This window comes from Mauremys reevesii, linkage group 13 (assembly GCF_016161935.1).
Source record: "Mauremys reevesii isolate NIE-2019 linkage group 13, ASM1616193v1, whole genome shotgun sequence".
Lineage (NCBI taxonomy): Eukaryota > Metazoa > Chordata > Testudines > Geoemydidae > Mauremys > Mauremys reevesii.
This window is the reverse complement of record NC_052635.1, coordinates 39,935,652-39,951,153: the sequence shown is the minus strand read 5'-3', so window position 1 is coordinate 39,951,153 and position 15,502 is coordinate 39,935,652. Positions and strand designations below refer to the sequence as shown.

General features: G+C 44.6%; 2 protein-coding genes across 5 annotated transcripts; one reads left to right on the top strand and one right to left on the bottom strand.

Annotated features, from left to right (window-relative positions):
• Nucleotides 1-834: 834 nt before the first annotated feature.
• Nucleotides 835-9,813, bottom strand: FAM217B (family with sequence similarity 217 member B). Of its 4 annotated transcripts, none has more exons than XM_039498254.1 (5): nucleotides 9,369-9,813; nucleotides 6,312-7,636; nucleotides 4,941-5,052; nucleotides 4,749-4,834; nucleotides 835-3,822 (listed from the first exon to the last, which is right to left on the bottom strand). In XM_039498254.1, the coding sequence occupies exons 2-5, from the start codon at nucleotides 6,329-6,331 to the stop codon at nucleotides 2,616-2,618; spliced, it is 1,425 nt and encodes a 474-aa protein (XP_039354188.1). In that variant the 5' UTR covers nucleotides 6,332-7,636; nucleotides 9,369-9,813; the 3' UTR covers nucleotides 835-2,615. The 4 variants fall into 4 exon arrangements, with proteins under 4 accessions (XP_039354188.1, XP_039354186.1, XP_039354187.1 ...); XM_039498252.1 differs by having other exon boundaries at nucleotides 6,307-7,636; nucleotides 9,369-9,812; XM_039498253.1 differs by having other exon boundaries at nucleotides 6,307-6,488; nucleotides 9,369-9,812.
• A 2,066-nt stretch (nucleotides 9,814-11,879) lies between these two features.
• Nucleotides 11,880-15,236, top strand: PPP1R3D (protein phosphatase 1 regulatory subunit 3D). The gene has a single exon (XM_039499388.1). It carries the CDS (start codon nucleotides 11,915-11,917, stop codon nucleotides 12,836-12,838), a length of 924 nt encoding a protein of 307 aa, XP_039355322.1. The 5' UTR covers nucleotides 11,880-11,914; the 3' UTR covers nucleotides 12,839-15,236.
• Nucleotides 15,237-15,502: the final 266 nt, after the last annotated feature.

The following is a 15,502-nucleotide window of genomic DNA, read 5'->3' as shown; positions in this document are numbered from 1 at the left end:
AACGTTACTCCACTGGGCTTAATTTTGCTTCCAACATTTGAGGGGAAAATATTTTCAAGGGTTGTTTGAATCCAATTACTGTCACTTGTAACAGTGTGATTTTATGTAGACAAAAACAGGCTGTTGTCTCACTACAAACTTATCTTTACTGAAAAAAAGGGAAGAGATGCATCTTTTCTCTAAACCATTGTGGGCCCAACCCTGCAAGCTATTCAGTAACTTCAACCTCCATTGCCATCATTAGGAGCTCAGAATGAACAGGAGCTTTCAAGATAAAGGGCCCAATCACAAGAGAGTGAACATAAGAATGGCCATACAGGGTCAGACCTGTAGTCCCATCTAGACGAGTATCCTGTCTCCTGAGAGTGCCCAGTACCAGAGGTGTCAGAGGGCATGAACAGAACAGGGCAATTATCAAGTGATCCATCCCTGTCATCCAGTCCCAGCTCCTGACAGGCAGAGGCTTAGGGGCACCCAGGGCACAGGGTTGTATCCCTGACCATCTTAGCTCATAGCCATTGATGGGCCTATCCTCCATTATTTATCTAATTCTTTTTTGAACCCAGTTATACTTCTGGCCTTCACAACATCCCCTGGCAACGAGATCCACAGGTTGACTGTGCACTGTGGGAGGAAGTACTTCTTTATGTTTGTTTTAAGTCTGCTGCCTATTAATTTCATTGGGTGACCCCTGGTTCTTGTTTGTGAAAGGGTAAATAACAGTTCTTTATGCACTTTCTCTACACCATTCATGATTTTATAGAAGTTTATCATATACCCCCCCTTAGTCATCTCTTTTCTAAGCTGAACAGTCCCAGTCTTTTTAGTCTCTTCTGATATGGAAGTTGTTCCATGCCCTTAATAATTTTTGTTGCCCTTCTCTGTACTTTTTCCAATTCTAACATTTTTTTGAGATGGGATGATGTGACGGAGTATACCAAACCCTCTGAGGTCCCCTGCTGAAGGCCTCGTGGCCCTGCCATACCCTGCCCACAAAAAGGGCAGTGGAGAGGGTCCTCCAAAGTGCCTAGAGTGGCTGTGTGGGATACAGCCAACCAGGGCCCAGCAGCCTCGTATAAGAAGAGCTGCAGGGTCAGAGGAAGATCAGTTCCTTGCTGGAGCTGTAGGAGTGTGGATGGTATGTGGCTGGCTGACAGAGCTACAGAACCCCAGACAGAGCAGTGCTGCCAGAAGCTGTGGAGAGCAAGGAACCATGAGCTGGTTGCTGGGACTCTGTTAGGACAAGGTCCTGAGGTAAGGATGAAGACAGCACAGGGCTGTGGAGAAGGGGCCCAGGGAATTAGAGAAGCTGTGCAACATAGTTAAAGGAATACAGCAGATGGCTGCAATCTACAGGGTCCCTGAGCTGGGACCCAGAGTAGTGGGTGGGCCTGGGTCCCCCCCCACCTCATCCCCCATTAGTCACTGGGGGGAAGTGGCCTGGACAGTGAGGCACCCCAGAGGGGGAACTGAACTATAGTGACCCAGATGGAGAGCTGTAGCCAGGAAGCCCCAAGAGGGCAAAGCCATTGTCTCTAGGGAGGGAGCCCTGGGGTGCTGCTCTATCCCAGAGGAGGGACAATCAAAGTGTGTGCACTTGGCCAAGGGGGTGCTCATGAGAGGTGAGTGCACCCTGTTACAGGTGACCAGAACTGCATGCAGTATTCCAGGTGTGGCAGTACCATGGATTTATATAGTGGCATTATATGATATTTTCTGCCTTATCTGTCCTTGTCTGAACAGTTCCTAACATTCTATTAGCTTTTTTGGCTGCCACTACACACTGAGCAGATGTTTTCAGAGAACTAAGCAGGATGACTCCAAGATCTCTTGCTTGAGTGGCAATAGCTCAAAACATTAAGAGGGTCACCTTCTGAATGACATAAAGCAGCAAGACCTACAAGGTGGACTTTAAGGAAAATGGTCTAAGACTACAACAAAGGTAGCTGTATAAAAATATTCAGGCCATATCCTTGGCCTATCACCAGATGAGCAGATGTCAATCCTTTAGCAGCGGTATGATTTTAACTAGTAGAATCTCTTCTGACTCAGAAGATTACTTCAAAACATTCTCTGCTCCCCAAACCAGTCTGATTTTGTGCTCTTCACTCAAGAATCAGAGACTTTAACTTTGCATAGATGAGCCTGGCCAGTTCCATTCTCTTATAAAAATCAACAAAACTCTTCTCCATCAGAAAGAAAAGCAAATATGTCTCTCCCTATATGGCACATGTGTGTGTCTGCTCAATGGAGAGTGTATGGATTTGATTCTCCTCTCATATACTCCAGTGTAAATCAGGAGTAACTCCACTGAAGTCAATGAAGTTACATGGGTGTCAGTGTGAGAAGAAATCAGTCATTTTATGTTTTCCTAACCTTATTCGCTAGAATCTTCTTACATAAGCAAGTGTCTACCCTTTGAGTAAAGGCCAGTGGAAGACATTTGTCTTCAGAGAAAAATATTCCCTGTTGGCCCTGCTAGTTTAAGGTCCAATGTACTTAAATGTGCAGAAATTTGCAGCAATTTTCTACAGGATTTCCTGACCAGGAAAAACCATGGTCCCTCCATTCTCCAGCAGTCAGCATTGCATTGCCAATTTACTAATTATTCTTCATTATTTAAATGTACATGGTGTTTGCTTCACACCATTTGTTTTTAACTTCTTGTCCCCTGTTGGTTTCTTGGAAGGAACATAATTATTAGCATTTCCATTCTTCTTCAGATTTGAACATGCCTGTGTTTTTCGCCCCTGGGTGGGGGCAGCTGAACTATGGAAATTGGGGGACTGTTTGAGGGGTCTAATATTACCAATATCCTGAATACCAACATCCCGAATCTTAGAGCTGCTTGCACAGGGCTGCATATTGAGAAGTTGCTGCTTGGTGGCTGACCTCTTTTTCACCTCATTCCTCATTTCACAGGCATGTCTCTGTGGGGCTGACGTGCCACCCATAACCTCAGCAACTTTTGAGTGACCTGGATATGCATTTAACTGGCTATTTTCTTCACAGTGTACATCTCTTCTGTGAGCTGAAAGGCTGGTGGGGAGCTTTATAACACTTTCTTTGGGAGTTAACTGCTTGTTAGGTGAAGGGCTATGCAATGATTTGCCTTTGCCAGGGCTTTTTAGGGTCCGAATGATACTAGGAGCCGTCTGAGGCCTAGCTTTGGCTGTCTTTCCTTTCTCGTTCTGTATAGTTTGCACCTGCAGCCACTCCAGCTGCAAAAGCCGATCGATATATTTCTCAATAAATCCTGCTGGTTGTGGTCGAGATTCCGATTTACACTCTGTGTTAACAAACACTGCCAGCTGCTGCAGGTCCCAGGAGTTGAAAGGAGGTGGGAGGAAGTCAGGATAATAATATATTGATTCTTTATAACCTGCATCAAAGAGGCGTTCAAAACATGCTGGGTCAATTTCTTCAGCTCTGAGGTTGAGTTCCGGCGGTGTGCAGGGGGAAGGGGGAATAGGAATTCTTTCTGAGTCAGAAAGGTCACTGGCACTATCCTCAGCAGCATCCTCTTGAATAATTCTCACTGACTGAAAGTCAAGAAACATCTCATTCACAGAGGTCCCTGGATATTTAGAAGTGCAAGGGACAGCTTCAGTCACATGCTCTCCAAGATTTCTTTGAGTTTCTCCTTTTTGACTGGAATAAAATCTTTGCATCAGTCCATCTTCTGCCCTACTGGAGCCACCTTGTGAATTCCCCTTCAAAATGGAAGGGATTCTGTGTAGTCCAGATTCACTTTGCCTTCTTTCCGTGAGGTCCTTCTTTGCCCCTTGTACTTTGTACAGTGATGTGCAAACGCTCATCATTCTACATGAAAAGAAAGAGCACTTACAGTTAGATCATTTAACCCCTTTTGGAACTCCAACTACCCCAGGGCTTGCTAACTCCACAACCTCTGGAGCCCCAGTTGCGTCCACAAGATGAGTCAAAGACTGAAAATAAAAGATAAGAGAATTGGTATGACTTGAGAATCTATGAATGAGATGACATTAATATATTAAACTTGCAGAAATAACCTTGCCTAATGTCCCATTTAATGGTTTGACCCTTCTGATGCACATCACTTACAATGTGTTTATATGTAGAGTGTATATAGAAGCAAATTTGGATGTGCAGGAAAAGGCAGGCTCTTGCAAGAAGAGATCTGAGACAGAAATAAAATAGCAAATAAAATAGCAGGGCTTTCCGGGCCCTATCACCAACTCGTGTAAACTGACGTAGCTCCCTTGACTTCAACTGAGCGTTGTCAATTTATACCAGCTGAGGAGCTAGCCCTCTGTGTGGTTAAATGGTTAAAAACCAGAAAACTTCTGCTCTTAGCTCCTAAACCAGTAAATATAGACATTAGCCACCGTTTGCCCATGGGTACAATGAGGTGAACTGGAGAAATCAGTTTTTAATTATGCTTAGACCAGGAAATAACGATGGTAAGCGTGCGGTTCCTGTTGGGAAATGTCTTTATAAACACAACTGACTTTTTTTTTTTCTTGCTGTCTCCTGTTTCATTCAAATCTGATTTTGACTATAAAGCTCTTTGAGGCAGGAGAGCAAGGTTCCAATGCTGGTAACTTAAATCTGTGTTCCTAATAACTGAACATGAAGGGTGATATCATGGCCCCAGTTAAGTCAAAGGCAAAACTTCTATTGACTTCAAAGCCAGTATTTCATCTGAAGACTTATGTGCAGCTTTGAAAAATCTATAGACATCAGACAGACAATATAAAAAACTTTACCTGTTTTGCTGATGAGCCTCATCTAGCCCGTTTCTTTCCTTGTAAAGAAAACTTGGTTGACTGTCATCCTGGGTGCAATGGAAAGTCTAGAAAATAGATGTAAATATGTGTACCTAAAAACTGTAATAAAGAAAAATCTGACATAAAATAGAAGCACATTTTTATATATGCAAAGGATTTGAATTGATTTACCTTTCTGGTGGTATTTAAAATACTTTTGCTTAAGCTGCTGGGAGAAGGTCTCACAGGGGAAAGTGGTTTCTCTAGTCCTTTGGCACTTGGATGTCCCTTTCCACCACTGGAACTAGCAATAAATAAACAGGATATTGTAATTAATTAACAAGATACTTGACAATCACAGCTTCAGTACAGATTTTCAATGTACATTCATTTTAAAAAGAGTGCGAGAAAGAGATGGTCATAATTATACTTAAGTGTTCCTTAGATTTAAAGGATTTCTCATTTATGCTTCACTAAAACTTTTTCGTGCATATTTGGTGGTCCCTTTTAATTTACATGCCACATAAGTGCTTAACTCACAAATGGATAATTCAACAGTGATACTTCACACATTTTTATAGCACCTTCTATCCAAGGATCTCAAAGCAATTTACAAGCATCAGTAATTAACCATATTGCTATTGTTTTGCACAGTGCATAGTACAAGGAGGACCTGGTTCATGACTCGGACTAGGTGATTCCACAATACAACTAAAGTAATTATAATAATATGCAGTATTAAGAATATAGCAAGCCAAATCTTGCTTGCCTTTTTTTATGTGCATAGTGCCAGTGATGCTCAAGGGATTACTCATGAGGATGTAAGCAGAATTTGGCTCAGAATGTGCAGTCTATTACAATATTAATAGAAGCTATTTAACAACAGTGGCACAAAGCAAAATTCACAGTTATGTGATCACCGGGTGGTGCTTAAATCAGGAGCAAAAAATCCCACACACATTCAAAATGAATTATATGCATTACTGACCTGGACAATTTGACATTATAATCCAGAGAGTATTCTCCTAAATAAACCAGACTCTCTCTGGGGCCACATTAGAAAAAAAATATTTTAACATTTAAAATAATGCATTCTCTAAGAATAAGAAAAAGCTGTATTTGCATTGCACATAAGCACTATCTTTTTTTTTAAAAAAAGAATGCTTGAAAATGTCACTTCAAAACAACAACCATATTTTACCTCCATGTCTGCTTTCAGATGGATTGCAGTAAAATTCACTTCTGTCAATACATAGTATTCATTTTTAGTTGGAGTCAGTACCATGGTTTTGTTTGGAAAAATGATGCGTTGCCACTTTAATGGGTTATAAAATAATGAAAGCAAATACCAGTCCCTCCAGCATGGAAACAATCACCTCTAACTTTGTGACCTGCACACGAACTATCTGATTATCTGTTTCGTTCTGAATAAACAAATAGATAAATGAAAAGGAAATAAATGACCCTGGCTAGCCCACTGAATCACACAATCAGTTAGATACTAATCTGCAATAATTACGTATTTCCCTAGCAAAGAGAGAGAAAATAATTTCCTTACATTACCATTCCTTTGTGGGTTTCATGGATTTGGCTGTCCTTTTTCAGTGTCCCTCGTTGCAGTAGTAAGGGATAATCTTGAATGCCTGGTCCCATTATTATTCCGTTTAAAGAGTACTTGCAAGTTACACTTTTTCTTTTACATCCTTTTTCACAATCTTAAACAAAGGACTCCAACCTTTTCTGCGTATAAGACAGAGTGGAGTGGATGCATATCACCACATCCTATGGATGCAGTAAACAAACACCATGCACTCCCCCCAGAAAACACGTGATTTAATCTTTGATAACAGTAGGATAAAAATACTCAGCTAGCCAGCTGTGCTGGAAAACAATATTTCCCTCCCCCAAAGCTTGCTGAAGGAGCAGCTGCATTATTCATCTGCTTATTGCTGATCTTTATTGAGCTGTCATTACCAGGGCTATTGAACAGAGAGCAGCACAGTTCCCCCGCCCCCTTCCTCCCTGAGGAATAGGTTGGCCATTAGAATTGCAAAGCATTGTGGGTCAAGGACAGCAGGGAGCTACGCATACTTTTCTACAGGAAGCTCGGCGGCTGCTGCTGCAATATTTATCAGGCACAGGCTGCCAGTCACTGCTGACAAGCAGACCCTGGATTAGGGGAGGCTGCGCCAGTACCGTCCCAAAGCATGAGTACCCCTGGGAATCTGTTGACAAACAGGGCTCTGCACGATCACTTGTAAAAGCAGAAGGCTGCATTTAAATGCACAGCAGCACTGGAACAGCGACCCTTCGTACGCTCCATTGTCATTTAACTTCCTCTTGCACAGAAACATTGGGTGGAGCGGAGTCTCATTTGCCAATGGATGTGGGTATCTCTGCTTTTACAATAACAAGAACAGGTGATCAGGCACCTGCGCTTTCCCTCTGAGCTGCCCTTTTGTCAAAAAAAATATGCATATACCTTGTATATATTTGTAAACACTGGCAAATTTTAACACTACATCCATTTCATTTTTGCTTCTCCTTCCAAAATTGCAATCCTAAATCTGAATTGTATTCGAAAATGCCTGGACTAGAGCAGTCTATGGGCTACTCTCTCTTATCCCCTTGAAATTGCATTCTCTGGACCAGGGATAAAGAGAGGGAGGTGATGTAATTTCCAGAAGGTGACAGACACCCAATTCCAAAATCCCATCCCCTCACCTGTCCTTGGTTCTGATGTAGCAAAAAGCAGTTTCTTAAACATTTCGCTCTTCTCCATCAGAAATCTCATCCCTTGGACCAGGAGAGAGGACACGTGGGGATGTGATTTCTGATATGTTTCTCTGCCATCCTTCCGCAATTGCTTCAACCACTTGTCTTCTGCCCTGCCAAGGGATGTGATTTCTGATTGAGCAAAACATCTCAGAATTTGCACCCTCAGTCTATTCTTGGTCCTGTCCCCCCGTTCCCCCCCCCAAGGGAGCAAATTTTGCATCACTCTCCCTTCAGAGAATTTTGCATCACTTCTTTGCTTTAAAAGTTGATGACTTTTTTTTGTTACTTTTAGTAAATATTACATTTTACTTGGAACGTCTCAATTCTAGTTGTACTCCAGAGGGGAATAATATTTTAAATGATACTCTATAAAGGTATAATGATGAGCATTCTGTTGGGAAGGAACACCTGTTCTCACTTTCAGGTAACACTGTAAACAAGAAGTGGGCAGCATTATCTCCTGCAAATGTAAACAAACTTGTTTGCTTGAGCGATTGGCTGAACAACAAGTAGGACTGAGTGGACTTGCACTACAGTACTTGTATTAGGTGAATTGAAAAATATTTTGTTTTCCAGTGCAAATATTTGTAATCAAAAATAAAGTGAGCACTGTACACTTTGTATTGTGTTGTAAATGAAATCAATATATTTGAAAATGTAGAAAACATCAAAAATATTTAAAAAGGTATTCAATTATTTTTAATCACATGATTAATCTTTTTAATTGCTTGACAGCCCTAATTTATTTTAGAAGGCTGACAAACTATGGAATAGTATAAAGCAGGAATCCTCAAACTGGGGGTCAGGACTCCTCAGGGGGTCGCGAGGTGATTACATGGGGGTTTGTGAGCTGTCAACCTCCACCCAAACCCCGCTTTGCCTCCAGCATTTATAATGGTGTTAAATGTATAAAAAAAGTGTTTTTAATTGATAAGGAGGGGGTCACACTTAGAGGATTGCTGTGTGCAAGGTTTCCAGTACAAAAGTTTGAGAACCACTGGTATAAAGCCTTCTAAGTCTGCAGATGTGACAGTTTAGCATTTAGCTCCCTCCCCACACACCCCTCTAAGTCTCAGGGTGCATTTAACCTTCTAGCTGTTAGAGATTTGAGCTCTTCCACACAGGCCTATGATTTTTTCCTCATGCCTCAACTTACTCCAAGCAGGTTCTCACCTTATAGGGGCAGAGACTCAGACTGAGGGGGAAATACATACCACTTGCTCCTTTATTCTGGTATTCTCCTTTCCAAATTAACGCCCTCCCCCGCCAGGGAGAGAAGTTTTGTGGTAATTTATACAGGCACATAACAGGTCATTCACTGCAATGGTACCACTGTGAGGCTTTTCAGTTGTGTTATCACAGTGTAACTGAAGCTGGCATGTGGTGACAAACTAATGCCACCTAGACTCATGGCAAGTAGCACAGTTATATGCACCAAGATGTCATGCAGTTCTGAACTGGCAACAGGACTTTGGTCATGATTACCAACAGCATATTCTCTCATCGGTCTCCTCAAAAGGAAATCACCTCTGTTACGCTATTTCTGTATACAGTATGATTGGCATAGCTTGGTTGGAGATGAAAGGGTGGGAAAGTGGTAGCAGCAGATAAAGGAGATAAATTAAGAAAATCAGTGTTGTGTTACCACAGCTTTCCCCAATAAGGGCTGGAAGAAAGGACCATTTTCTGAGCCGCACAGACTTCTTTCCCCAGGTGTTGCTACGCCCATGACGAGGGTATAAGATTACCATTGACCCCATGGCCACCCATGTGCTCACCCCTAAGCCAGAGGCCAGCATTCGAAAACACAGCTGTACACAAAAACAATGGCAAAAAAATTACCAGACTCAGTGATGTCCAGGCATATATGTTGGTTTCTGACAGACAATCATGCAGACAGTGAAACAGTCTTTTCAATTATGAAGAAATGACACAAGATTAAAATGATCCTAAAAGAATAAAAAACAAACAGTCAAGATGAACTCTTATGGGGAAAACTGGGAGCAAATAATCACCATGCCACATGCAAGCCACACACAAACCAGCATGCTCTGATTTGTACAGTAACAAGTGTGACGTGCACTTGCAGAAATGCCCCTATTCTCCACACAAAGCAGCTGTTTCCTCATGCAGCTCGCTCTGCCTATCCGGCCGCAGACCAAACAGGAACCCTGTGAGCACTCTGTCACAATCACAGCCCCTTTGGCTTCCTACCTACCGTCCTCCTAGTCCAGCATCATTGTCCGGAGGGCAGCTGCTCCCTCTCATGGACCCCCCCCCCCCCATCCCCTCCAGGAGCTGCCTCAGCTCCAGGGAGGGGAATCATAGAACAGGAAGGGACCTCGAGAGGTCATCTAGTCCAGTCAAGGTAGGACTAAGTATTATCTGGACCATCCCTGACAGGTGTTTGTCCAACCTCCTCTTAAAAACCTCCAATGATGGAGATTCCACAACCTCCCTAGGAAATTTATTCCGGTGCGTAACCACCCTGGCAGTTCGGATATTTTCTTAACGTCCAACCTAAACGGCCCTTGGGGCAATTTAAGCCCACTGCTTTTTGAAGGGGGGGGGGGAGCAGAGTGTTTGCAAAGCAAAAGCGCTGCCCTGCGAAAAATACACCCAGATCATCCTCCCTGTTTCTCTCCCCCCACCCCAGCCAGCTAAGGCGCCACCCTGGACTGTCCCCCCCCCCGCCACACGCATCAGCCCCGCTGGGAGGCGATGTCTGCTATCACCACAAGCAGCAAACGCCTAGAGCCAGCACCTCCTCGCGCTGCCCTGGCAGCGCGGACTGGCGGGGGAGGGCTCCAGCCCCCCCTGGGGGAAGCACAATCAGCCCGGCCAAGCCTCCCGCGGTGGGGGCCCAGAGCAGGGAAGTGGGCGGGGCCCGCAGGAGAACCGCCCCCCCCAACCATAACCGGAGCCGCGCTGGGGACGGGACAGACCCCGCCGGGGTCGGAAGCCCCGGGGCGGGGGGACTTCCCCCGGCTCCTGTGGCACCATTATAAACCCGGCACGGCCACCGCGCAGACAGACAATCCCGTGACGCGCGACGTACAGGTATTCTCCCGCCTTTTTGCCTCCCTCGTCCCGCGCCCCCCTCCCCGCTCTTGCGAGCAGATCCCGCCAGCACCTCAGGGCAAACCGACGGGGGCCGCCCACGCGGCAGCGGCTTCGTTTCCGCTAATGCGCCTGCGCCTAGGGGCGGGCGGACCGTACGATTTGTTGCTGAGGGAAGGTGCATGGGAGGAGGCGCTACCATCCGGGGGGGCGGGGGCGTTGCATCAGAGCGTCGGAGGGGGCGTGGCCTGCGTGCCCACATTGCGAACCAATCTGTCCGCTCATGCGCCGGGCGGCTGGAGCCCGGAGCGCCCTGGGAGCTGGCTGCTGGGCGGCTTCCAGCGCTCGGCCTGCGGCGGCGGGGCTGAGTCTGGCTCCCACCCTGGGGCGGCCGGGCGCCGTAGGAGAGTAGTGCGAGGGGTGGGGTTAGAGGTGGGCTGCAGCGCCGCCTCTCCTCCCCCCGCCCAGACCTGGATTCCTCCTTCTCCAGCCAGTGACACAGCCTCGATTCCTCCCCCAGGTATCCTGACAGCCTCCCGCCTGTGCAACAGCCTCCGTTGTGCCTCCTTGCAGCCCAGCGACCTCCAGGACCCCTCCCGCCTGTGCAACAGCCTCCGTTCTGCCTCCTTGCAGCCCAGCGACCTCCAGGACCCCTCCCGCCTGTGCAACAGCCTCCGTTCTGCCTCCTTGCAGCCCAGCGACCTCCAGGACCCCTCCCGCCTGTGCAGGTGTCTTGAATCATCCAGCATCAAGTGGGACCGCTTCGACTCCTGCTCCAGTCAGGGCAAGGCTTGGATCCATCCTAACAGCCTCCAATCCCTCTTGAGTCTATGCAACAACCTGGAACCCCATAGTGCCCACCACAGCAGCTTGCAGTCCGCCTTCAACGGGTGCAACAGCCTTGAATCCGCCAGCGTCCAGCACGACTGTCTCCAGCTTTCGTGACAGCCTCAAGTCCACCAGCATCCAGTGTGACAGCCTTGATCCCACCTAAGCCTGTGCAACAGCTTCGAGTGCTCGTGCTCCACCATTCAGCGTAACAGCCTTTTAGCCTTGACTTCTCTACCCAGTGAGACGACGTATATCCTTCCATCCGGTGCATTAGCTTCAAATTCTCTTCAGGCTAGCGCAATAGCTTCCAGATTCCTGTCATTCATTGCAACAGCCTGTACCACTTCAGCCAACGCTAGTTACACCATCCAGTGCAATAACCTCAAATACTCAGTCACAGCCTCTGTGACTGCTGTTATCCCGCCCCCTTCCAGTCACAAAAGAGACAGTTTTCAGTAACTGCAGCATCAATTTTGTCACCTTGCCTTCAGGAAACAATGGAGGTACGTGTTCCTCGGAGGAGCCCCAGTTACCTCTCCGATCTGTATCAGAACATGCTAAGGGCTGAAGAAGCATTGGGTCCAGGACGGTCGCGGCAGGAGCACCAGCCACTGCGTGGCAGCAGGGCCAGTCTGAGCACCCTACCCAAGAGGGAGCCACAGCCCAGTCATCTTCAGAGCAGCACTACTATCAGCTGTGACCCACACCTGCAGCCTATCATACGCCGACGAGCCAGGTCTTTGCCCACTTCTCCTGAGAGGTTGAAGAATACAGCAACACAGTGCCATGTTCCTGGGTGCAAGAGAAGCCGCATAAACCGTGTGAGATTTGCTGATGCATTGGGCTTGGAGCTGGCTGAAGTGAAAGTCTTTCAGGTTGGGGAGGACCCATCCATCCCCTTGCATGTCCTGTCCAGGCTTTCCATCAACTCGGACCTTTGTTGCAGCCAGCTGGATATGGAGATCACCATGCAGTGCTTGGTACCTGACTTCCAGCAGCCTGTGGACTGTGTGGACTTCTCCACCCGCCTTCATCAGCAGCTGGTGTGTCTAGAATGTGTGACCAGCTCAGACCTGGGGCTCAGTGGCACTATCCAAGTTCTCAATTTGGCCTTTGAGAAGCAGGTGTCTGTGCGCTACACCTTCAACCAGTGGAAGAGCGTGCATGAAGTGTGTGCTCATTGGCACAGCAGCAATCCTGAGGCGGATGGGAAGGGACAAGCTGATGTCTTCACTTTCTTTCTCCCCATGCCTCCTTTCCTTCTCCAGCTGTGCTCTGTAGTCCAGTTTGCAGTGAGATATCGTGTCAATGGGCAGGAGTACTGGGATAACAACCAAGGTAAGAACTACAGCTTCACCTGCAGGAGTCACCTTCTCAAGATGCCAAGGGAATGTGAGGCGAGCTGGATCCACTTCATCTGAGCAAGAAGAAGATATATGGATATGGAATGGCTGCAGTGGCCTTTTCTTCCTTGGTGTTCCTCTCTGCTTCTCTGACAGCACAGAAATCCTTCAAGAGGCAAAGATGTTTCAAAATGAGAGTAACAAGTGATCTGTACAAAACTTTTGTGTAAGAGCTCCAGAAAGGATAAAGGGCCAAAATCTGCATGGATTTACATCCCTGGAGACTTCATGGGATTCAAAGAGATTTCATAGACAGGAATCAGGGCAGAACTGGCTCAAAGGGACACTGTCAGGCTAAATATATCAAAAGGAAAATTGTGTTACTAATAATACTTTACATAAACAAAAATTTAAAATTCCAACTTATTTGTCACCATTTTATACTGTTTAATTTTGTACACTTAACTACCTGGAAAATAGGTTAGCTTTACTTTTTTGTTATAGTTTTGTTTGTAGTATTACCTTGGTTCTTGGGCATAATTCCAGTGCTGAAAACACTGCAGGGCAATGTTTATATCCAAATTATTTGTATTCCTATTTAAACACATAAAAATATTTCTATTAATATTTGGTTTTATTATTATTTAACAAAATCTAACTATTGATCTGAAACTACCTGACGGGGTCCCCATAAATAAGGTTTTAACCTGATTCTTTTTCTTACTCTTATTATTTTTAATATCCAGTGCTTGCCATTGATACAGTCAGAATGATTCTTGCTAAGATGTGTTTCTTAAGCCATAAGGCTGGCGTCCTTGGGGGAAGGCCTGATATTTTCAAGGAGAGGTTCAAGCAGTTCTCTGGATAAAGTTTTAAAATACAAACTTGTTCTTTCCTTGCATAACTATTTTCACTAAACAAAACCAGAGCAGTTTTGCACTTTTAATTGCATCTTCCACCTGAGGATCTCAAAGCCCAAAACAAATGTTAATGAAAAAAGCCTCACTGCCCCTGTGTGAGACAGGTAATTGTGCCTATTTACAAATGGAAACAGACACAAGAGGTTGAGTACCAGGGCCACACAGTGAATCAGTTACAGAACCATGGAACAGATCCCAGGAATTGTGATTCCTAACCCTCCCTTCCAATACCCTATTAACATAGTATTTTGAATCCTAAAATTAGCTAGTTCTGATCTTTTTTGACCAGTGGAACAAGAAGTTATGGGCTCCCTCCTCTCTAGCAAAAAGTGTGGTCTGCAGGGAGGGTCAGTGGCATAGCTGGTAAATCCATGTCTGCTTGGATCCACGGGCAGAAGTCTCCCCTCTACGGGAGTGGGAACACAGCAACCACTTGGAGAGAATGGCCTTCTCAGTACTCAGCCTGTTGCTTGTCCTCTTTGTTGGTGAGGATTTGAGCCTATACATTTTTTGTGATATATGCAAGCTTCAGTTTGGAAAAGAGATGACATCTGCCATTATGAAAATGTGTGAAAAACTTTTCAGATAGCTAGATACGTTGTTAATACAGCCTAAATATTAAAAAATGATTTGTGATCTTGGGTGCCTGAATTTGGAGTGCTCAGCTAAAGGCACCTTAAAGGGGACTGATTTTAAAGAAGGCAGGTGATCGGCACTTTCTGAAAATCAGGGCCCCTTTAAGGTGTCTCAAGTTGGATATGAAAAATTGAAGCACCAAAATCAATAATCACTTCTGAAAATTAAGGCCATAAGCAACACACACAGCCAGGTGCATACTAGTACAAATATGCACACACCTGTGTTATCCAGTGCAGCCTTATGTCATTAAATGCCTAAGAAGTGATTGGTATCCAACTTAAAATGTTAATGCTTTTTAAAAAAAAGTTCATTAAAGAAATAAGAAACAATTACTTTTTTAAAGTGCATACATAAAATAATTGGACTGGAGATGTCATTCTAACCTTAATCAGCTTTTTTTTAATTAAGCACTTTTAATATCCTGTCCTAACATTGATTTTAACAAAGTGGACAATAGGTCAATACGGCAAGTTTTAGAGGCCAAAGAGCTTAAAAACCGCTCTTTTAAATCTACCGTCTGGTACCTAAAGTCTCTAGGTAACTCTCAGAATTCCTCATTTTCAAATTTCAGTTGTCAACCACCAGCTGAAATTGACAAGGGACATTTCCCACTCTCTGCTGGTTGCCAAATATTCAATACGTCTTAAAATATAAAAATCTTATGGGGGAACTATCCAAATTAATACCATTAAGAGGCAGATTTGGCTGGTGGAAAGATCAGAGCGTGGCAATCTGAAAAACCAGGTTCTGTTCCCCACTCTTCTACTGTTTTCTGTACGACTTTGGACAAGTCATTCAACCTCTCCATGATCTGTTTCTCTTATGTAAAGTGGGAATAATACTCACTTTTTATAATGGTTTTGATATCCATGTATAGAAGGTGCTCTCTGTAATAACTGCATTATAATCTATAATAACACATACAGAATGTATATCATTTCAATATGACTTGATTGATTATTAAAGTAATATATTTAATTGGCTGGCAAGCTCAAAACCATCAAATATCTAGTATTACTGCAAAGGTCAGACCTAATAGACAATTTTTCTTCCATGAAATTATATTCTGATCAGTTGGGGAAACATGTTAAAGAATATTTCTTTAATGAAATGTTTCCCCACAGTTTATAATATGGTAGCATAGCCTTAAGGTGTCTGATGCTCAGTTACTCCATAGCAGAAA

What these genes read in the sequence shown, in the direction of transcription:
- FAM217B (XM_039498252.1), bottom strand. Translation starts at nt 6,401, where the DNA reads ATGGGACCAGGCATTCAAGATTATCCCTTACTACTGCAACGAGGGACA. An exon ending in ACCCACAAAGGAATGGTAAT is followed by an intron (nt 5,053 to 6,306) that starts GTAAGGAAATTA and finishes ATTTATTGCTAG; the next exon opens with TTCCAGTGGTGGAAAGGGAC. An exon ending in GAGGCTCATCAGCAAAACAG is followed by an intron (nt 3,823 to 4,748) that starts GTAAAGTTTTTT and finishes CTTTTCATGTAG; the next exon opens with AATGATGAGCGTTTGCACAT.
- PPP1R3D (XM_039499388.1), top strand. Translation starts at nt 11,915, where the DNA reads ATGGAGGTACGTGTTCCTCGGAGGAGCCCCAGTTACCTCTCCGATCTG.